This window comes from Pipra filicauda, unplaced genomic scaffold (genome assembly GCF_003945595.2).
Source record: "Pipra filicauda isolate LSUMZ 115617 unplaced genomic scaffold, ASM394559v2 scaffold16_size7369187_pilon, whole genome shotgun sequence".
Classification (NCBI taxonomy): Eukaryota; Metazoa; Chordata; class Aves; order Passeriformes; family Pipridae; genus Pipra; species Pipra filicauda.
Genome location: NW_024104207.1, coordinates 3731160 through 3755510, shown reverse-complemented (window position 1 = coordinate 3755510; position 24351 = coordinate 3731160). Strand labels below are relative to the sequence as shown.

At 39.0% G+C, this 24351-nt stretch overlaps 1 protein-coding gene across 1 annotated transcript; it reads right to left on the bottom strand.

Annotated features, from left to right (window-relative positions):
• Positions 1-234: 234 nt before the first annotated feature.
• ABCB10 (ATP binding cassette subfamily B member 10) lies at positions 235-24114 on the bottom strand. The gene is made up of 13 exons (XM_027721408.2): positions 23645-24114; positions 15536-15736; positions 14969-15171; positions 13188-13322; positions 11468-11614; positions 10568-10703; positions 8200-8295; positions 5453-5662; positions 5118-5197; positions 3200-3380; positions 2917-2960; positions 1441-1475; positions 235-866 (listed from the first exon to the last, which is right to left on the bottom strand). The coding sequence occupies exons 1-13, from the start codon at positions 24072-24074 to the stop codon at positions 575-577; spliced, it is 2190 nt and encodes a 729-aa protein (XP_027577209.1). The 5' UTR covers positions 24075-24114; the 3' UTR covers positions 235-574.
• Positions 24115-24351: the final 237 nt, after the last annotated feature.

Genomic DNA, 24351 nt, shown 5'->3' with positions numbered 1-24351 from the left:
CTCCAACTCATGCTTTCATACTTTCTAAAATGTGTTTTTGTATATAATTCTTTACAGTAAGTGTAGAGGGGGATGATAATCAAGTTCAGAACAAATGGTAACTGGAAAGACAGTGCAGTGGAAGTCAGACAGAACTTACAGAGTCCATTAGTGTCATGCATTTTTGAATTCCAGCATTGTAAGACTACTGACAAGCACAAAATACAAAAGTTCCTTGAAAAGAGAGAGAGAATGATATGAAAATTATAGTATTTCTCATTTAATTATCTTTAAAATACTGAACTTACTTGAGAATGGAGCACATAATCATACAGTGCAGTACAGCAAATAAGATTCTAAATGTTCTCAGTGTAACACAAAGTAGAAGAATCTATACACTGAAATTATCTCAATGTGATAAACATTTTTAAAAGTTGCAATAATTATTAAAAAGCTTTCAATAAAAAGTTTAAACACATTTAAGTTTCAAAAGAATATTTTGTACATTTTGGAAAAATATAACATTTACTTTACATAACTGAAACATAAGTTATAGTCTTTGTAGTTTGTAAGCTTCCATTACTCATACATCTTCTCATACATTTTCTTTTAATATATTCTTTTCTCTGGATTGTAAATCTAATGCAAAAGTATCACTGTTCTGAAGAAAAGCTTGTTTCTGCATTAGTTTCCTGAAAAGTCCATTTGGATTTGCAAGTAGTTCCTCATGTTTTCCGCATTCAAGAATTTTACCCTGGCCAAGGACTGCAACAAAATCAGCATTTTGAATAGTAGACAGACGATGAGCAATAATTAGGACTGTCCTCCCTTCCATCAGGCGGTCCAGAGCTTCTTGCACTAGATATTCATTTTCAGCATCCAAAGCACTAGTAAGAAATGGGGTGGGGACATGACAGAGGAGGATATCTGTTATTTTAAGACAGGTTAGTTTTGTCGGTATTAGGCTTATTTTACCAAAATTGCAAACCCTCTCTATTGCTAGTGAAGATGAACTACTGGAACTGCAGGGAAGTTTCGTGAATTTGCTTAGTGCTCACATCCAAGTTATAGGCATTACAATTCTCACATGCAAAAATAAGCATGGAGAAATAACACTAAATTGATTCAGTGGGAAAAAAACAGTTGTACTGCAGAATAATTATATCTCTTTTACACTAAGATCTAAATTTAAATTAAAGATACAAAAAAGCTTTAAGGAGAGTTTCAAAATCAAGTTACATATTACAAATTTACCAGCTATCCCTTACACTTTGCATAAACAGCTTTCATCATAGGTCTCCTAATCAAGTCACACATTCTAGAAGGCACATTCTTTTTTTTGGGTAGAGAACAATAAGGGGGCTAGAGAGTTTGTGCAAGGGCATGCAGAGAAAGAAAGGGTCCCAAATCTGAATTTTACAGGTACATAATTTCTAAGTTTCTATTTCTTTTCTTTCTTACCTTGTTGCTTCATCTAACAGAAGAATTTTAGGATTCTGAAGAAGAAAGTAAAATTGGTTATAATAATTAAACAAGATATGAATATTTATATCATAAAGAACAGGATTCATATAGCTTAAAACTCCAAGTAAGAGTACTTACTTCATCAAAAGAATTGAAAGCATTACTTTTAAGAAATCTAAATGCTAAGAAGACAAATCAGAAACAACACTCTTTCAACTTCAAATTTTCCAATAGAATACTATTCCTAGGTAACTATTTGAAAGATACAAACTAAAGGCGTGAGATGATTTTTAATGCATACTTGGCAGCACTGTGGTCAAAAGTTCAGTTTCCTTTCACAGAGGCTCAGCTACACTCTGCTTGCAGTCAGTCTGATATATAAAACTGGTAACAAAAAGTTAACAAAACCCTACCAACAAGCAGTATTTCACCCACAGATAAAATACATAGTAGTTATGAACTAGCATTTAAGAACTCTTCCCAAATAAGTGATTTTTTTTAAAAAAACCAAACTGCCAGCACTCAAATCCCTTAGAAGAATTCACTTCTGAATTACAGTACATAACCCAAACTTCCCTGATAAAGTTGAGAGTAAAAGCTTTATACTTTATCTGGGAGAGAAGGAACTCTACTGCACCCCCAACTACCCCAGTATATCTACTAATTTATTTTTACAGCCTTTTTTTCCCCATGAAATAAAGTCTCTAATCCCATGAACTGTATAAAATGCATGACCTGAAATACAGTCTACTTTTCAACATTTGTGGTAAAAGAGAACTGGTATAGTGAAATTCCTATTAATCTATTAGAACTGGGCATGCTAGGATGGTATGGAGACCTGTGTGGCCTAGCATGAATGTAAACTGAGTTCAGCAAGGATCAAAACTTCCAGTTGAGCATCAGCACCAAACTGCCTCCCTGCAAGCTCCCTGTCCTTCTCATCCTCAGAAGCCTCTCAAATTTGTGCAGCACAGAGCCTGCCCTAAAGCTAGATCTTTATCAATCTTTGAAGAAAAAAAGTGTCACAACATTGTGCCTGAAATATTATCTTGTCCCAAATCCAGGCCACTTCCCCTCAAAGCTAAGACAAGGCATCTAAAGTACAAGTAAACTGCCACCCAGGAAAATTAACCCATGAATGATAGAGATCTGAACACAGAAGCATCATATTTGAGTTTACCAGTACCACATTCTTAAAGCCTTCCTTCATCCTTATAAAAGTGAGCCATTATACAGTGATTGAACATCAGTCTTGGCAAGAACTATCAAAACACATGACTGAAAGATAGGAAGAAGCACTGAAGTATGTTGTCTTTTAAGCCACTCAGCCTTTTCCAATTTCATTAATAAAAAAGATACAATTTTCTTTTTAAAAATATTTTTCTACGTCTCCCATTGAAAGACCTCCTCTTTTTTAATGCTTCCTGCCTCTGCCCAAAAAGTAGTTAAATAGTTGTTTGGGTGCTGGCTTACCTTGAGCAGAGCTCGAGCAATTGCAATTCGTTGCTTCTGTCCACCTAGGGGAAAAGATCCGTTCATTGAAATAGGAAAACACACGTAAGAAATTTTAACTGAATACTGGGCTCAGCAGAATTAGGCCCATGTACTTTAAGGGGGGAATGGGAATGAAGAGGGGATTCTTTTAACACTCATGGCAGGTTATGACTTGGAGAAAAAAGTGGTAACAAAAAATAACAGAATTTTTACTTCACGTTATAGCATCAAGATTTTTAAAATAAGCAACATAAAGACACACCTGAAAGCAAAATGCCTTTTTCTCCAACTACAGTGTCAAACCCTTTTGGAAAACCTCTGATAAAACTAGCAGCATTAGCTATTTCAGCAACTTTCTGAATCTCCTCTGCAGTCACAGTGGAAGGATCCTCTGCACCATAGGCAATATTTTCAGCAATAGAACAGGAGAAGAGAATTGGTTCCTGAAAAGTTCAAACACAGAACTAATATGGTAGATCTGTAATTATATACATGTATTATCTGTATCTCAAGTAACATAAATCCCACTTACAAGAACTCACAATATTCATACAAAGAATACGTAAGCTAGAGTTATATGAATTAAAAACAAATAAAACCCCCCCTTTCATAACATCAACATGAGCAGTGAAAACCAATTAAAAAGTAAGTTGCTTTTTTAACTGACAAAACAACTCAATTCCTAATATTTTAGAAAGAGTTTAGAATGAGCCATACATTCAAACATTAGAAAACCTTCCTTTTGTAATTTGCTACATATCATCATCATGGGAGGGATGGAGCACCTCTTCTGTGAGGAAAGGCTGAGAGAGTTGGGGATGTTCAGCCTGGAGAAGAGAAGGCTCCAGGGAAACCAGATTGTGGCGTTTCAGTACGTAAAGGGGGGGGCTATGAGAAAGACCGGGACAGACTTTTTAGGAGGGCCTGTTGTGATAGGACAAGGGGTGATGGTTTTAAACTAAAGGAGGGTTGGTTTGGATTAGATATAAGGAAGATACTTTTTACAGTGGGTGTGGTAAAACACTGGAATAGGTTGCCCAGAGAGGTGGTTGATGCCCCATCCCTGGAAACATTCAAGGTCAGGCTGGATGGGGCTCTGAGCAACCTGATCCAGTTGAAGGTGTCCCTGCTCAGTGTAAGGGGGTTGGATTAGATGACATTTAGAGGTCCGTTCCAACACAAACTGTTCTATGATTTGCATCAGTGATGATTCTTCTCTGAATCTCTACACAGATTTGATGGCATTTTGTGCATTTAATTAATATTAAAGCTTGCAACAAAGAACTGTGAGATAGGACAAGTGATGTACATTGGGAAAACATCTGAAATAAGGTAAGTCTGAGTAGAGACATACATAGTGTGAATACCAGTATGAATCTCCTACTGGTAGTTCAAATGGAATATATTAAGTCAAAAAGAATGTGCTAATGTGCAAACGGGAAAATAATATTTGCACAAAAGCTTTTGGTGGCATTATTACATAAAGAAGTTGTTTTGAAATGCAACAAATATCCAGATACCCATATGCTTGTAAACAGATCATCAGCCTAACAGTTAATTGCACTGTGAAGCATCTGGGGAGACAAGGGAATGAACATTTTAATTGGTCAAATAGTTTATTTTTAAGACACCATTGAACATCTCTCTGTAATTCCAGAATTTGGAGGTTGTTTGGGGGGGTGGCACTGTAAGAGCACATGCCAACTGTGCTGTATTTTCATGCTTTCCTAATGGAATTGTGTTTTCTTGGAAATAACACAGAACATAGAAGGTCAGGTTTTTGAAATGGTTGTGTAAAAATATGGTTTTGTGGCTTCCATTCATATGAAAGGCAATTAAGTGTTAAGCTTTGTGTTACTTTCTTCAACAAATTATAGCAAACATCACGATGGTCATACCCATACAATTTATAGCAATATACTTTCCAGTCTCCATGTGCACTTTTCTCCTGAGCTAACATTTTGAACCTCTATGATTATGTAAAAACAGACTACAGAATAATGGGACTAGCTCTAAATATTCTTTTTAGAACAAAGCATGTGCAACAGCAGTTATGGTGAGATGGAGGGATTTCACTGGGAAGCAATATTATATAGTTTTAGAAAGAAGAAAAGTGAAGTAAAGCTAGCTGATCACACAAAATTATTTCAGCCACTTGGAATTTTTTATTTCTTCCTTACCTGACTTACTGTTCCAATCTTTGTCCTGAGCCACAGTGGATTTAACTGGCGGATATCACAGCCATCAACGGTGATAGTACCTTAAATTAAGAAACAGTAAAGTGAAGTGTGTTTGACACATTGTGAAAAGAGACAAAGAACAGTTGAGAATGATGACCTGTGAAGAATCAAATGCTGCACTGGTGGATCAGTACAGCTACACAGGCACCACCACAGGGAAACCATACACCCCAAGGGGAAACATGGGCCTCAAGCACAGGAACCCCAACTGTTTAAGGTGTATTTGACATGCAAGGCATTAATTGTCACAAATGAGAGCAACACACAAAACATACCTGAGATAGGATCATACAGCCGCAGCAGAAGGGATACAATAGTTGATTTCCCTGTACCACTTGGGCCAACCAGAGCCATAACAGAGCCAGCTGGAATGGAAAGGCTAAAATCTTTGAAAATTGATGTTTCTGGACGTGTTGGATATGCAAACTCAACATCTTTGAATTCCAAAGCACCTCTGAATGTGTCTTTGCCTAAAGTGATTCCCTCTATATGACAAAGAATAAAATACAGAAACGTGAACAGAAAAACAATTAGCTCAGCTCTCCTAGAACTTGCTTTACAGACGCTTTCAAAGTATGAGTAGCTGCAAGCCACAATTCAGGACCACGGGGGTTATATTTCAGCTGTAAGTGAATCAGTGTGGTACACCACTTGTACCTGAATACAATTTCAGGTTGCTCACCACCACTGAAGTTGTAGGCTGCCTACAGCAAGATGAGAATTTGCGTCTTGCAATACCTAACAACAATAACCTCTCCTAGAATTATCTGAATTTTTAAACATATTATAAACAATTTATGCTTTGTCAATTAAGAGCAATTAAATAAATGGCATTGGTGAAGGCCAAAGTCCTGTTACCATAGAACACAAAAAGATAAACATTGCAAATTACTTATTGCCCTTTCACCAAGCCACAAAACTCACCTGAAACACTCTCCTCTTTGAATAAGAGCAGTTCCTTCTCCACTACCTCTTAACTGGGTAGCTTTTAAGCAGAGGCTGTCACTGGAATAAAGTGCTGCTAGGTTTGTTGCACTAACAGCCTTTTTTTTAGTTTTATTTTTTCTCTTAAGTGGAAAGTACATTTAATAAATTCAGGACAGCAGTGTATTCAAATGCCAGTCAGAGGCCTGACTCTTAGGCTACAGGTCACTGAAATAAAAATTTCAGTTTGTGAAATACTGTAACAATCCACCATGAATGAACAAGACTGCCAAAGTTAAATAAAACCAGCTTCTTTCTGGAGCACACCATTTGATTGAAACAATTATCTTAAAAGAATATAATTACTAAAAGAAGCTTATAAATAGGTAAGACAAAGACACAATTTCTCCAAGCTCTGTTAAATCCCAGTGATACATATCCATACACAGCAAACTAATTGAACAGTGGTGCTGCAATCCCAAAGGACTGAGTTGCACTGACGAAGTTCCTACCAGTTTTGTGAAAACTGGCAGACTAGAGCAACACCAGAATCATGTTTGCTCATGCTAGAGACATGCAACTCAAACCCCTTAATTCTTTTCAGACACAGCACACAAGTAACCCCCAACTAACCAGGGCACATGGCAGCACGTGCCCATGTTTGGTTAAACAGTAACTGTGGATAGGAACACAAACACCCACCAGCAGCAATCAAGATTTCACTAGTTCCGCTGTTTCTAGAGCAGATAATTTATTTTGCTTTTTTTTCCCCCCCAGATTCCCATTTCTTCTCCAAGTTTTCATTTTAATGGTAGTATCATTGAAATGGCAAGGGCAAGAGCATACAATTCCAGATTCCTTCCTTGACTTTAACCTATGGACATACACACTGTAACCCTATTGTTTACACAATGATTTGTAAACCTCATTTTGGGAAAAGAAATGTATTTGCTAAATCCTGTGCTAGCAGCATAATCCTTATTATTACCACAGTAACAAGTAGTTGCTTATCTTAAGTCTCATTTCCAGTTATTGCACAGTCTATTCCGTGGCCTGAAACACTGAAATCTACCACAATATAGGAAGTCTGCTACCACAACTCTTTCCTCTATATATTACTGTAGAAATATCTAAAAGCCATATACGTGCTTCATGTTTGGATTCTAGATGCAGGAAAAAGAGACATTATAATTTGTTGCTGAGATATTTGTTGTCACCAGCGACAGCCAGTGTTCTGTGAAAACAAGACATTGCCCCTCGAAGTAAGGGAGAAATGTGGGTAGTACTACTGTGAGGAAGGAGGTGCATAACATTCCAAAAGCAACGCCTGCTGTAGCTGCACATCCACACTCTCCCAAGAAGCAGGATTCCCATATCAGCCTTCCTCCTTTCCTTCCTTTTATTCCCCAATCATGCCTTCATTCCTATGGCAGAAGAATTTGAAAATTCAGTTTGGCAGATGTCGCTGAAACACCTCAAACTGTCTGTGTTTGCAATTTAGGTTTCAAATCAACACGTTTCATTAAGGATCTGTTTTCACTGGATCAGTATGAAACGTTTAAGCTTGAAATACTCTTAATGAAAACCACCTGGTTTCGAAAGCTTCTCTTTTCAGATTGGTCATTTCTTAGCCATTAGAGATGAGCACAGTAAGCCTTTCAGTGGAAATATGAGACACGGCCATCTCAGAGCTCCTCCCTCCTCTCTTTTTGCTTCCTTCCAGTCTTTTCACTCTAAAGCTGATCCAAGAGGAAGTGGTGATGACATCAAAAAATATTCCAAAAAGCTAGAAATCAGCACGTCCCCAATCACATATCTTTCAAAGTAATAAGTTTAAAATAATATTCTGAATTAACTAAAGAAAAATTAAGTCAAAAGTAATTAAGCTAAATTTTTGGCTTCTAAAATTTTTGATTAAAGGAAACTTTCATCATCTGTTTCATACTTATGAAAAGTCAGAAGAGTTACCCTTGTATCTAGTTTCTTTCAAAAGAATGTAAGTTAGTACCAACTTTAAGTATTGTGCACCCCCTTCTGAAGTACTCCTGACCCATAAGAGAAAAATCAACCTATGAAGAGTAACAAACCAAGAACCCACCATCAAATGGAAGTTGGGGCTTCCTTTCAATAAGTTCCCAAAGACGTCCACCAGCACCTAGTCCTTTCATTAGCTCAGAATAAAAGGAACTTAGACCTAAACAAAAAACAGTACAGTATTATGCATCCATATGGAATGGAAGACATAGGAGAGATAAAATTATCATTATACTTTTCATCAGCAGCATTGAAGGATCAGATGTGTAGGGGATCTTTTATTCCAAAAGACTGTCAAACATTGATTTAGATCTTATCTAGTCTCATTTGAGAGCTACCAATAACCCTCATTCACCATTCTTATTTATATCTGTAAAACAAATATTTCTGAAGAAAATGTTAATACACTTAGCATCATGTGTATGCTCTTTTTCAGTCATCTGTCAGGAGGAACAGCATCCAGCTTTGGGAAATAGCTTTGCATCCAACCAGCCATATGTTCCAAATCGTGCAGTAGAATGGAGCATTCTGAATACCCTTCTTTGTCAGACAGGTTTATGCTACTACAGGGGAGCCTCGCTGAGTCAACCACAGAGCAGAGACGGCATGAAACTGCAGGCTGAACTGGCACTTGGGAAGCTTTGTGGACAATGGACAATGGAAAAGAAAAAGTCTCCCACGTCAGTATGCTTCAAACATTACTGGAGAAAGCAAAAGCTAAGGACAAGGCCTGCATATAGTACTGGGTCCCAGCTCTTAGCAGCTGTGTGAAGCATCTTGGAGGTAGCTTGGGTGAAGGGCTTTCCAGCTGAAATAAACACAGAAAACTGATGTAGAACTAAAAATGGAGTAAGGTATAAATATAAAATGTCCTATTTCTTTATTTTTGTCTGTCTCTCAAAACAAAAAGGCACCAATTTCAAAATCTCTGAATTACAACAGAATAAACATACTTACACCTTAGAATGCTTACAGTGTTGAGAGTGATTTCAGCAGGGCAAAAAACCCAGAGTATATTAGAACGGGTTTACTGGTTTATGCTTGCAGAGCAACAAGTCCAGCTCAAGGTCACAGGTCCATAAGTGTAGGCAGGGCATTTCATCATGCTGCTGCTGAGGACTATCTGAAAGCTTGCAACACAAGGCACTAGCCATGGTGACAAGTTGTCTGCTTGGGAAAAAGAGCCAAAGCATCTACGTCCTAGAACAGCAGGGAAGGCATAAGCCTCACAGGGTGCCTTGAAAATCAAGCACTGAGGTTTGCAAATTCACAACCACTCATGGAGTTGCATGAACTCCTATATGTATTAATGGTGACATATACTGAGCAGACTTAGCACTTGGAAGATTTATATGCCTTGTAGGCATCAAGAAAGGCAGGCCTTTTGTGGCAAGACACCTGTGCTTCAGAGTCCCCATGAGAATGAGCTCTGTGCAGATCTACATTCTCCATAATCTTTAGTAGAATTTATAAAGATGTTTTTATAGGAAATAAAAGTTAATTCAATGACATTTTTAGCAGTGCTTCTAACCTTCATTTATTTAACATTAATTTGTTCCATGTTTTTAAAGTGCTGGGTATCTGTCCATTTACCAAACTTGGATGAGCTAAGCAGAGAAGAAACAGTTTGGGTAGCTGGAATGGGTGCCACTGGAATTTTTATATACAAGGAAGCAGGTTTTGTACATTTTGCCCTCAGGTGCATCTATGATATCCAGGCTTAGTCTTAGAAAAGAAGAATACAGGCAAGCTCCATCGCCCTCCCTGTCTATCAGAAGTAACAGGCTCATTTTAAAGAAGAACACTCCAGTAAGTTGTCAAACTTCAAGGCCCTTTATCTTCATTTTTGCCTGTATGCAGCCATGAAGACAGCTTTGTCAAAAAGATGAACAGCTTGTTTCTGGGCCAGTAGATTACAGAGTGTGAGCTTCAAGGAGGTGTCAGTCAGTAAGGAAAACCAGAAGGTTAGCACCAGAGTGCAGTGTTCTGCTGGCACTTTGTTTACTCTTCCAGTTCAAGACACTGTGTACTGAATTACAGCTAAATTTTATGTGCCTTTCTAAATAAAGTATGTTTAACGCAGACCCACATATTTTGTAAAAAATATAATACAAGTATTATTTCTTTACACAATATGTCATTTATCTTAATTCAGAGCTAAACAAAATTAAAGTAATATGTATCAGTCACATGCACACATTGAAAAAAATAATCTCTGTATTCTTTTTGGAAAACAGAAGGTTTACATTAAGATTAAGTGAAAAAATATTATTTTCATTAACTCTTCAGAAAAAAGAAAGCATGATTTCCTGGGAAGATCATGTGGAAGAGACCTCTTAAGAAAGCCAGATCTTTTAAGAGCTTCTTCCCTTCTGCCCCCATACTGACTGTAATGCTTTGAAGCGAAGAAAATCTAATTTCCCATTCCATACCTCCAATGCTTATTCCAACCCAGAAAGCATACATTAGGAAAGATGAGAGTTCACCAACTGTCATGTAGGCATTGCCCATTAGTAATCCTCCTTTGTATAAGACTGAGAGGACAATTAAATTTCCAGAAAGACCAGTCTAAGGAAAAAGAGAAAAAGGCATATTTTGTCACATACATTTTAAATTTCATTCTCTAAAATGTTGTTTCAGAATTTTCCTTCTAATAAAAAGAACTCTCACACTATAGGTATCTAGGCTTTTGGAGGACTGAGTTAAATTCAACAATTCTAAAGCAAACCCAGCCAACAACCAGCCAGACATCCATTGGCACTGCACTGTGCTATCCAAAAAGTGGTTAAAAAGCAAGCAACTCTGTTTTTTAATTCCCAAGATGGAAAGGAATGTCGGACGTTATTCTGAACCATCAGTAAAGAAGAAGAGTTGATTGTCTGCACTTATGTTACAGTTTTGAAATACAATTAAGCAATTAAGTTATGGAAAAAAGCAGTCCAACCCTCCCTGTCCTCCCTCCCACACCTGCACAATCCCGAGCTTTTTGTGCATTGAAGCTCATCTCATCAGGGAGTCAAACCTGTAAAGTGGGTGGGGGAAGGTTTCCACAGGTTTACTTCCTTGAATAGGAGGTGTAGCCTCAGATAAGTAGTCCCCACTAAGGGTATGGGGCAGAAATAGATGCTTAAAGTAACTTTATCATACCACTGTATCTTGAGATGCAGTTTCACAGCAATTTAGACTGATTTAAGTCCAGTCTTCCCACAGTTTTATTCAGGTTCAAATTATTTTCAACCATTTATTTGCAGATTTTGAAGTATCCTCATGAATTTTAAAATAATTGGCACTTGGCATAACATGGTTGGCTTACTTAATTAAAATATACTTACTGCTCCAAAGAATCCTGCCCGAACTAGTGCCTCTTTTTTAGCCAGTTGTAGCACATAATCAACTTTATTTGTATACTTCTCCATTTCAGCCACTTCTTGCCCAAAAGCTCGAACTGTTCTTATGTTTCCAATACGCTCTTCAGCTAACTACATTAAAGCAAAGAACAAAACAGATACACAGAGACACACAATTTGAAATGTTCATACTACAGAACATATCAAAGTTAAATCAATATCACTACACTAATCTCCATATCTTGGGATACCATGGAAAAATGTCTCATGCCTTCTTCTCCACACCCCGCTCCCCTTTTTTTTGCAATTCTATTAGGTTAAAAGTAAACGGTGTGCCCAGGCAGTTTAAAAAGAACTGCAGGATTGTCTTAAATGCCAGCAGAGGCAGAAAAATATAAAAGCAGGGTTAAAAAATTTCCCTATGGGAGAAATTACTATTCACAATAATTTGCAATAATGACGTGGGGAGGGGAAAAATAAAGAATATTAATATTCTATTCTATACTAAAGCATGTAAAACAGCCTACAGTTATTTCTTAAAACAATTCCACTCATTTGATCAAAGCAACACTGGGAATTAATTTAGCCCATCTACTAATGTCTCATTTCAACTCAGTATTTCATTTTAACTTCTAAACAGCAAAGTAGTAATTCTAAAATACCTCTATTGTAGTCAATTAGACTATGTTGTGACACTTGGATGGTCTTACAAAAACCAAGGCCCCTTTTTGTATGTAAAACTATGATATAAAAAAAAATAATTCTCCTTCTTCCATCACCCATTCAACCTCAGAATTTGAATTGCCCATTGCTTGTCCCACACATGGTTTACAAAGGCATGAGCTTCCTTTCAACACCGTATGAGGAAGACAAACAGAAGACAAACAATTTGACTTCTGCACAGTCAAATTGGAGAAGTCCTACAAAGGACATTCCAAGTTCATATCAGCTGACAACTGTGGCTATTTTAACTAGATCTTTCTTAATTATATTTCTATGCTTTTTCATGATGGATGCTCACCCTCAGCCTTTGAGGAAAAGGTCACTATCACTACTGTTCTCTGACAGTGCTTTAGAATATTTCAGTGTGGTAAGCAAACACAATGAAGGGCCCTCTACAGCAGCCTCTTCAGAAACAACAGATTCCTCTACTTTCCTCCCAGATATCTGAGTATGCGCTGAGATGCCCAGAAAAATTTAAGAAATGACAAGCCTCATAAACATTAAAGAGATGACAATAAGGTCATATGTCAGGGAGGCACTCCAGAGAAGGATTTGCTAGCAAAGCAAGCATGCATCTAGGATGCTTCTGATGGCTTCAAACTCATAACTGTAATCCAATAAGTGTTTCTCAAACCCAGATACCAAATTACACAGAACTCAATAGGCTTAATAGAGCATTTTTTTATGCTCTCACAAAGCTAAAGCCTACCCTCCTCACCCTTTCCTACATTTCCAATTACCAAGGCCTAGTACCTCCATATGATATTGTTATGGACAATGGAAGGGTGGTTTTTTTTGAGATCTATGAATAAGTGTTACTGATATTTATCTTTCATATTCAGGTGCAAAACTACAGGCTCAGCACGGCTTAAGGCAATGAACAGTACAATTATCTTCAGAAGATCTATAACTTCAGAGATATTAACCTAAATATACTAGAGCAACTTCGAAGTTAACTAGAAAGCATCTGTTAGAAGATTACCTGTGTTGCTTCTGCAAGAGAATCTTGGGTCACTTTTGTAAGTTTTCGCAAGTATCTTCCATAAATCACAGCCAGGACTGCCAAGGGTGGCACAACACTCAGAACAAATGCAGCAAGGCTAGGAGACACAAAAAACTAGAAGAAAAAGGTATGTGTCAGGGGTTAGTAATCAGATTAAAAATAATCACTGTCGTACTGAAGTGCAACTTCCCTTGCTAGAGTTTTCTAAAACTAGGAATTGTAATGTAGTGCTGCCATGGTTTCATTTGTTTTATTTTTTCCAGGCAAAACATCCATTCCTCCACAGCATTTGGGAAGTATCCCGTGGTTAGAACAAAGGATTATAAGCAAAGTGGTCTGGATTTCATTTCTACCTTTCTCACTGGTCCACTGTGTGGTCTTAGTCAAGTTTCTTAACTTGCCAGTAAACAGGCCTACCAGGAAATCTCTTGCTTATGCTGAAGGACAGAAGCTAATATACAGTTTATAAAGTGCTTTCACAACTTTTAAATAGATTGTGTAATACAGAAAGTTTGAGTAGAGAAATATCATACACTACTTCTGTGTAACTGAGGAACAGATGGAGTCAGCAGTACTCCCTAGCACCCACAAATGGGTGGAACAATGTATTTAATTTACTGCTGCAAACCTTATCAGTTGTAACAATCATAATTAAAGCTCCTAAAGAGTTTCTCTTCATATGATCTACTCAAATTAGGTCTAACATGTTTTAATTTCATCTTGCTTTCTGTACTGAAAACAAAAATCTCCAGAAAAATTCAAAATTGACATAATTGATGGGCTTTATAATTATTTCATAATAATGTCTTCTTTCTGGGCAAGCTTTTATAGTCCACCTCTTAGCACTATATCATTGCAGTATTTCGGAGCAGAATGTCTTATATAAAGTTATTTCGTTTAACCTTAGACTCTCTTTGCTTATACAAATACAAAAAGCCATAGTTCTTATCAGTGACAAAATATTAAGGCTTTAAAGTTTCATAGTGGAAACTCTTAACAGTTTCTAATAATGTCAATATTGGAAGCTTATTTTTACAAGGAGACTTTTTGCTATCTGTTTTTGAATCCAAGTAGACAGCAGAAACTACTCCACCTTCATTAAAGATAATTGCAACCAATGCATCTTTTCTCAGATAAACATAAAAATACTAATGCCACAAAGAACATCAAGAGAAGTCAGATTTTTATGTGAACCAACTGAGCACCAAGGAATGCACTAATGCACTTCACTGAAGCCTTCCTTAGCACACTTCCTTCATAAATATATTCTTTACTGACAGACTAAGGCAGGAAGTCTAAAAATACTTGTAAAAATCCTCAGCACTGATTTGATATGCAGTGCTGCCTTTGCTCACCTAGACTTTAACTAGAATCAACCAACTTTAATGACTTTTTCATCAGGCCCTTCACACCTTATTTTACTTACAACTATGGGAATGTCATCACTGATTTTAATACCTCCAGTAAAAATGCAATTAAGCTATTTGCCTACTACACTTGGCTTGATAACTTTGGGCATCAACAGTAGTTAATTTCAGTCCTTCATCCTCCAAATTCTGCTTGTGAGTAAACATCAACTGGCTACAGGCACATCATCTACTGCAATAATCTATGCATCTATTCTAGATAATCAGTGAAATACACCCATGTCCAAGAACACACAACTGTTCTAGGACTGACTCACACTCATATGTTACCTAACAGCACTGAAACCAATGTGAAACCACAAGAAGTGCCAACCAGGGAACAGACCACCATACCATCATTGCAACCCCAACAGATGCTTGTGCTCCTGCTCTGAGCCCATCTGAAAGGTTTTCGGTCACTGAACGGCCCAAGAGGGCTGTATCTGAAGATAAGCGGTTTATCAGCTCTCCTGTTCTGGTCTTGTCAAAGAAAGCTGTTTCTTGCTTCAGAATAGAGGAGAACATGGTTGCTCTCAAACGGTTCACAATTCTTTGTCCTGTCAGAAACAGAAGTCAGCCAAGCATGTCACACAAGACTTTACACAGACAATATAAACAATATAAACAATAACAATATAAAAATCACAGGATTACACAGGAATGAACAAGTCACATTACAGGGTTTTAATATACTAGAAAAGAGTAATCCTTAAGATGTCACGTAACAGTAACTAAAAATGAAAAATTATTCCAGCATACTTATCCTTACACTATTAGTTTACTTTTTATCTGGTAAGAAAAAGCTACTGATTCCAATAGGACCTCTCAGCCAGTGCCAAGAATTTATTTAAGATCATTGGATATCATGACTCTGTAAAAGACATAATGACTCTCAGTACTACTTTTTGCTTCTGTTTTTACCTGCAGTCTGCATGAGGTAGACACGAGTAGCATTAGCAGCACCACCACATAAAAAGATTCCACTCAGCAAGGCACACAGGCTGGTCAGGCTGTCAGTGAAATCCTCACTGGGATTTGTATAAATAATGTCAATAACTTTGCCCATGAAGAAAGGGGCTGACATGGTTATGACACTGGAAACTGCCAGAAAGCCAACAGCAGCTGCAAATCAACAAGGAAAAGGAAAATTATTCTGAACTTGCAAGATCATTAATAGTACAAATGAAATAATTTCTCACTTCAAATTTCTATTAAGCTTGTGAGTGCCAATTGAAATAACCGCTAATCTTTTAGGCCTAGTTCTGAATAAGGTGTTTTAAGTCACTGTATAAATTAATTTAGGCAAGGTACATTTTAAGAGCCTGAAAGCCTCTGTATACAATCACAGTCCTAGAATCGCTTTTCTTGTCTAACCTTCCACATCACCATCCAACAAGGTTAACCTTTCATAGATGTCATCCTTAAAGAGCATTAACAGTTGCCAAATTCTACAAACAAGCCTTCAAATCCTGTTTGGTTTGGGTTTTATTATTGATGCTTGTTACTCTATGAAAGCTTTCAGTTGTCTGTTTCTGAGATAACAATGGACTGAAGTAAAGATCTGATCTGAGCATCATATAAACCATGCAATTTTATTGAGGAAAAAAAAAAAGAACAAAAACCCATTTAATTTCTCTTGACTGACAACATTAATTTTGTTTTACTCTTTACTACTGTTGGTCTAAAAGAAAAATAGTATAAGCTTTCATTAGAAGTACATTTGCTGATGAGCAGAGCTCTTGAATTCCAGTTGCAGCATCATCCATGGAACAACCTGTGTAACTGTTTGAAAGTGTATCACAGAGAATGAAAGTCACACTGGACCAAGACTTGGCCTTTTGAACTTTAATCTGCAATGAAATTTCTTGAGCCAAGCCAAGCTTGGAAGGCTGAGAGCTAGGAAAAATCCACATCTTAATTGAAAACTGAACAAACTTGATATGAAAACCACTGAACCACAACAATGACATTTATACAGCATAATTTCCCAACAGCCAACCCCACACTTAAAGCAACCATTCATAGGATTCCTACAAAAATACTAGCAGATAATGCCTTTGAAGGCAAAAACACACTGTGCTGAAAGTCCTGAAGCTGCCTGAATTTTAGTCCTGTTCTACTAAGCTTCTTGTATCACCTTCTACGATGAAGACAGCAGCCAGCCTCTCAGCAGCACACTGCTGTAAGCAATATTTCTAACACCTGACACAGATGGTTTGATGCCTCTTACCACCTCTACAACACAAGTAGAAAGCTTTGTTTCAGTTTTTACTTCAAGTGGAAATACAGCTGTGCATTTATAAGGGAGAATTCAGGGTACAAAAAATGCATACCTTTCATCACCTCAAGCAAACATTTCTCTGCACTTTCACTGCAGTGCCCCGGAGCTCCACACACTGCCCAAACAAGCTTTATCCCTGCCATTGCATCTAACCTGCAGCCTGTGGTTCTTATTCAAGATTTCTTAGCTATATTTCCCTTGTGTCACATTCAGGCCAGCAAGCATATGAAAGATACAGGACTAGGATCTTTAACTTGAAGCTATAGAAACTGTAAGAAGTCATAGTAGAAAGTGAAAAACTTCCTGCTGCAAACTTATGTGATCCATGCCATAGGCACATCTCATAAGCATATTATTTGCTAGCTAAAACTTCATGAGTGACCTTATTAACAGGCTGGCTGGTGTATTCAAGCTGTGAAACAGCAGGGAAAAATCCAACAAAAGCCAGGTCATTTCCCGTCAGGAAAAGCTGGTCGCTCTGCAAGGCAGCTGGAGATGAACAAAAGCATTGATTATAAACACAGTGCTGCATGGCAGCTCAGTCTCCATTAACCCAGGCAGTTTCTCAGTTATGGATGGAACAGGACATATGAACTGCAGATATAAATATTCACACAGGGAAGAGGACTGTATGGCTAAAACCCCCATATGCTTCTGTGTAATGGTACAGCCTTTCTGGCTTGGATTTACTTTCAGCTCTTATTCATTCAAACTAGCATGGGTTTCACTGTAATTACTTCCAACAGCCTTAACTGAATGAAAAGCAAATGCTAGTACCTAAAACAAACTGAAGACTACTGAAAAACTTAAGCAATACACCTGTGTTTATTAATTTAATTAGAAATCACATGCAAAATAAGATTCCCTAATTAAAACTGTTGCATTGATTATACCAGCAGAACAACTAGAAAATTGCACAGATGTCAAGTGGTTGCTTTTGTTTGTTTGTTTTAAAATGTTGCCTAATTCAAGAAATAGGAATGAGCAAAAATGTTTTATCTCCTCATTCAAAGAAGAGCTGTCATTGTGATAACTGGCTAAAGGGAGGAGTACAAAGTGTTCAGTGACCAGATATGGAGACACTTCAGTGACGCTGAAGTTTGTTACTGACAGAAAAAAAGGCCAGAGTAAACTTTATAGTATTAGTTTCCCATAGCTTATTCTGTTACCCAGAAAATTGCGTCAAACAAAATAGTGTATTTTGGAAGTTTTATTTTTTACAGTAAATCTCTTTTTGTAGGCTATGAGATGGCAATAAAGAAAATGTGAGGTAGATCTGTGGAACTTATGAAACCAGGACATCGAAGTGGCAACAGAAGCAATGACAAGGCAAGCTGGCTGCAGCGGCTGAGCAGCCCTCTTAGAAATGTTAGGCAAACACTTCGCTTGTCTACTTCCACAGAAATCTAGATTGCAGCAAAACCCGACAACTTTACCACTGTTAAGATCAATATGCTCTCTGTTAAGGCTAACGGGGACTTGCTTCTTGACAGCAGATCTGTAACTTCATTCAAGGACAAGGAACTGGTCACCAACTGATAAACCAGGATGTTTACAAGCAATACCTAGGCAGAGCTATCAGAAACGTCTCTTCAGAATATGCACTAAGTGACATAAACCATTTCTACATGCAAGAATACCAACAGGAGAGTGAACGTTTCTAATTTTGCTTCTTACCAGAGCACCCTGCTCACAAAGCCAAAAAAATTGCTTGCAAGCCTGTTGGGGGATGGGCTGTTTTAAAGACAAATACATAAAGATTTGACCTCAGATGAATTAAGATCATTCAAGCCAATCAGGGATGAAAGACAGAAAAATGAGGTAATGATACTTGGCAGTGCACAGTAACCCAGCAACAGGGCACAGTAGCTAGTTTTTACTATTCAGTAAGCTATGAATGTTACTCCTGAAATCTTTTAAGTATTGTATTAGTTTTATTTAAAGAGCAGTGCTGGCAGGTCAGAAACAAGCTTTGGATCTGGGAGAAGTGTCCTTCTACCAGGAACCATGAATATCTATCCTTTACCAGTTATCTGTGCAGTTTTATTTAATACATGGGGATTTTTTTAGCTTAACACTGACTGGCTTTCCACAAGGGCATTTGGAGTGATGAATAAAATCTACTACATTATCAGGTGCATAAAAAAGATCAGGCTCTTCAGTTCTTCTTTTACGGGAAAAAGATGCACTGGTAAATTTTGTATTTATTGGTCAAGTGAAGTCCATTTCCTTTTAGTGAATCCTGGTCCAATGAATTTGTACCGCTTTTTTTACTGTGCATTTCACATTAAAGCATTTAACTGGTTCATTTTTATTGCGTGTAGAAGATAGTCTTTATGTCAGATCAATCTAGCTATTATTCCTTCTATCTTCACAATTCACACAAATAATGTAGCAAAAACATTTCCCAAATAAATTAATCTCTAAGCACCTAACTGATTACATTGGTCAGGAGCTACTGTTTCTGCAATGTCTTACCTAAGTAGCTTCATTAATGGTTCGCCACCAGTTTAAAATAAGAAACTGTTAACAAATAGCCAGAGAAAAGCACACTTTCTGTGATGAAGCTACAAGGCTGTTTGGACATTTTGTGAGTTTCATACCAAACACTGACAAAATACAATGAAAAACAAGGGTGGGAAACAACCACAAAAAACCCATGCAGCCTACATTTTTTGGCACACTGCACATGAGAAGACAATCAGTAAGTTAACCCTGCATATACATAAATAGGAATTTTAAAACCACAAGAATTGGCCTCAGAAAAATCAAGTGATGGTTGAGTTACTTTAAGACAAGGAGAACCACTTTACACTAATACTGTAACAAAAAACAGTGGCCAGGTAAATTTTGGCCAGAAATTTCCCAACTACTGGGTGACAGCACAGAAATAGCAAGATTTAGAAGACTAGGGTTCAACTGAGGTCCCAAAGAGATGGGCATTCTAGTGCCTGCAGCCTCCCTCCTGCTCCCACTAGCTTCCTTGCCATTATGCACATGACAGAATTCATTCGACTCACTGTCAAGGATGGACCAGGTTTTTCAGAAAGATGCCACTTGCCTGACTTCTAATTAATTTTTAAATGGTGTCAGGGGGAAACCATACCCTTAACAGTGTGTGAGTAGCCTCCTGATGTTCAAATTCATGCTACAATGCTTGGAAGAGCAACAGTTTCAACATGAAACCATTAAGTGTTACTACAAAATAAACGCATATTCTCTCTCCAATTTAATTTCCTAAAATAACCGAAGTTTTCCAAGGTACTCCTACTCAAGTATTGATCTAAGAAACGTCAGCTTGTACAAATAACCCAAAGCATGATTTTCTAGAAGCGCTGCTCACAGATGATGTGTTCTACATTTCACTCTGCATCCTGTACAAAAACATTAGAGTTGTTCATTACCCTAATCAACCCCAATCAAATGAATTACTAAAATAGTTTCTGAACTACATTACAAGGAATACACCTGAAAAAAATCATGTAGTCTTAAGTACAACTTTTTTTTTTTTAAATTGATTTTTCCAAGAATTGTTTTCAAGGACATTTATTCCTTGAATCTACAACAATCCAGTATTTCTCAATGAAGGACAAGAAAATGCAACACCTGGTATAATTTTAAAGTACAGAAGAATCCAATTTATGAATAAGGCGGTGTTCTTCTGATTTAATGGCAAATTTTAATCCATAGGAAAGCAGCTATTACAAATTTGCCCAAAATTTATTACCAAATAAAACTTATGAAATACCATTTCTTGAACATCTCTAGAGAATATCTGTGTACAAAACAAACCTTCCCGCTCAGTGTATACAAATTTTTATACAGGGAAAGGGCACATTTTGCTATGGGATTAAAAATTTTAGAGTTTCTTATGCTTAGTTAAAATTCAATAGAGCTATTGTTTCCTTTGAGTGTGGTTTGGATAAAATGCAACAGACAGATTCTCACAGGGAGAAACAAGGAGGCAGGAGGAAATAAAGGGGATCATTTTGTAAAGGCATTTTTGTGGTCTCACACACACAGCAGGATTTAATCATTTCAACAATGGCCCTGTCCTCCTCCCCAGGAACTGAATTTAACTGAAGATGCAGGTTTACCTGATTGCACCACATCGGCCAAAGAATTCCTGCAATTTCTTCTCTCCTTTGATAAACCCAGGAGGTATTACAGGATTTACAAACTCCTAATTCCACTACACAAAACTGTGGTCACTGACAGGGTGAATTCCCACCATAGTGTTTAGTCCTCTTTTTACCACTTTTAACTAGGAACAACAAAATTTAACACACATGTCCCATTTAAAATATATTCACAGCTCTACCCTGCTCTAGAAGTAACTGGATATGGAACACATTACACTGATATTTATTTTCCTCTTATTTTTTTTTGAACTGTATGACATTTGTTACATTCATTTTCATTCCTAAGAGCCTCCAGAGGGTCAGAAGCTCCTTCCACGAGGAGAGCATTGCAAGAGGTGTTGAGTGCCAGCACACTGGAACTCCGGGCCAGAGCACACCACTTCTTCCTGAGCCAGGGGATGGTGAAGAGGCTCTGCACAGAGCAAGATGCAACTATCTCCTTTGGTGCCAGTCACAACAGGAGCAGGTCACCTTTGTCTCTGTACCTGCACCTCATCAGCTGACACCATTTCCCCAGCACACCATGACGGGTGAAACCAGTCTTGCTCAAATTCCTTATAAATCTCCCTCTGCTTCCACTGTCTTCCCTGCCACTACTTTACCTTCTGTGACCGTGAATTTCAATGCACAACTGAAAGGAGCAGACTATGTCCTGCCATGTAGAATTACAGAAAAGACACACAGCACTCCAAGGTGGTAATGCTACACCCCTGTGTTACCGACCACTGCTTCTATAAACTGCAAAAAATCTGGAAGAGCTCAACCTTCCTGTAGAACAAAACAGCACCTGTAAGCCTCTGAAGAGATCACACAGCATTTGCTTACTGGTTATGGATACTTGAAGAGGAAATAAAATGTTTTATCCTTGGTTCATTGTTTCATACAGCGAAACCATTAACCTTCCTCTTTCTTTGAATGCAGGAAAAACAGAGATATTGAGCTTTTAAGGACTACTTTCTCAGTACAAAGCTGCAACAGGAAAAAAATGCAGCATATTTTAACATATATTAGATAAAATGGGGTAGATGCAATTTCCCTACAACCACCTACAATGCATTTTGTCCATATTTGTTATTCCTGCACTCTACAATGACCCGAAGTATTTTCCTTGTTTGCTTTTCCATCCTCCCACTTAATTACAACTTAACAACAAAAGTCTTCTTTAAAGTAGGGCATCAGTAAATAAGAATTTTACATAAATTCCCTCCTCTCCCAGAACCAAGACCAACAGAACACCGAAAAGCAGTTATCACATTTGCATATTTTTTCCATCCACATGACTCGATAACATCATGTTGTTGTGTTGGTTTTGTTTAAACTTTAATTCATGCCATTTTCTTATCTCAAAAGACAAAGCTGCATGTAGCTGATTTTTAGGAACTGTGATAGTTGATTTACTTTGATAAAACCATCATCAGACTGCACAGATTAAAGCCTCTTCGCTCTATTTCAAAACATAATTACAAACAAGTATACCGCACCCTGCCTATGACAAACAAGCTGACAGTAAGTGCCCAGTTAAGGGAACTAAATTAAATTCTCAGTTAGGAGCCTTGGGTCCTAAAAGCCATCCTTCAAATAACTGATTTATTTACTTGATTAAATCTAAATGAGAAAACCACAGAACATCATTGCAAAATCAGCAGGTAGTCTAAAATTTATAAAAATTCATTTGGATCCAAATTATTTTGGCTATGTAGTACCAACATGTAACGAAACTCTGTAAATATCCCCTGTGAATAAACCTTGTGCAAAGTATTTTGCATCTCACAAACCATCTCTTTATATAAGTCTATCTCACCTCTCTTCTCTCAAACACCATTTACCCATTCCATAGGAACTACCCAAGTTTCTGCAAAGGACTACAGGCCTCACACAGCTAAGATAGTGCACATGCTGTCCACCAAAAAAGATTACTTAAAAAAACCAAACCACATAATAATTTAATATTGTTTCCTTACTATCAGCTATTATCCTATCAACCCCACAAGAAGCAATGTTAAGAAAAGTTCATTTCTACTCTTTGTTCATAATATCAGTGCTAAGAGTGCAATTTACACGACCACAGTGTTTGACTTCACCATATAGTCACTAAAAATAAATAGCTTTCAGAACACCCTACAAAAGCTTTAAACAAAAAAATTATTGGGAAACAGATTTTTAATTAATTTTTTTAAAAAAGCTTCGGATTCCCATTTTCACTTGATTCCAGAGAGTGTTGGGCCCGAATTTATTGCAGGCTGATTGTGAAGCCAATGCTGAACACGCACAGAGGCATTAAACAAACGGAACCGAGTTCTGTAACTTCCAAAAGTTTTTACCTTCCCTTCAAAAACCAACAGATTAAGAGATGGCAAGGGGAGGAGCGGGGGAGAAGGCATGTCTTTAGCTTTTCACAGGTACGGAACGCTCGCTCGGAGGTTCCACGCTGTGCTCGGATGCTGCCGGCGGCGCCGGTTCGCGAGGGAAACACGACCTTCTCTTCGCCCCGGCGGCGGCCGCTCGGGGGGCGCACCCTGCCGCGCTCCCCGGCCCCGGCAGCCCCTCCGGGCGGGGCGCCCACCGCCCCCTCCCGCTCGGACCAAGCCCCGGGGCGGCCCCCGGTACCTGTCAGTCTCCAGCGCTCGGGGCGCGCCAGGGCCAGCAGCCTCCGAGCCTCGAAGCGCGGCGGGGGGCCCGGAGCCCTCCCCGGCGGCTCCGTGCCCGCCGCGGTGCTCAGCGAGCGCGCTGGGACGGGCAGAAGGAGGCGGCGGCAGGACGGGGAGCCCAGCGGCAGCAGCAGCGGCGGCAGGAGCGCCCCGCACCTGCCGAGCGGCCGCGGCGGGACGCGGAGCGCGGTGGCCCCGGCGGCCGCCCGAGCCCAGGGGGGCGGCGCCGCCCGCCGCAGCAGCGGCAGCAGCCAGGGCAGGCGCGGCGCGTAGCCCGCCATGCGGCCGGCGCGACACCGGAGCTGCTGCTGCTGCCGCCGGTCCCCGCAGCCCGGGTCTGCGGCGGGAGGAGGAGGAGGAGGCGCCTGCGAGCCACCGCCGCCGCCCATGGGCCGGCGGCCGGGCACCCGCGGCCGCCCGGGCCCGGCCCGGCCTGCGGCACGCTGATAAGGCTGCGGCTGCCGGCCTCCTCCCGGCCTCCCCGGCCAGCGCCCTCTGCCGCCGCCCGGCCTGGGGAAGGGAACGGGGCCTGCTGAAATGGCGCCCGAGGAGACCGAGGGGATCTCATTAATGCATATAAATATCTCAAAGGCGGGTGCCAAGAGGATGGTGCCAGGCTCTTTTCGGTGGTGCCCAGCGACAGGGCGAGGAGCAGTGGCCATAAAC

Bases quoted from the DNA above. Each gene is read 5' to 3' on its own strand.
- ABCB10 (XM_027721408.2), bottom strand. From the start codon at position 24,074: ATGGGCGGCGGCGGTGGCTCGCAGGCGCCTCCTCCTCCTCCTCCCGCC. The intron at 10,704-11,467 runs GTAAGTATATTT...CTTTTTCCTTAG, and splicing joins GGGCAGGATTCTTTGGAGCA to ACTGGTCTTTCTGGAAATTT. The intron at 2,961-3,199 runs GTGTGTCTTTAT...CTTTTCCCCTAG, and splicing joins AAAAGGCATTTTGCTTTCAG to GTGGACAGAAGCAACGAATT.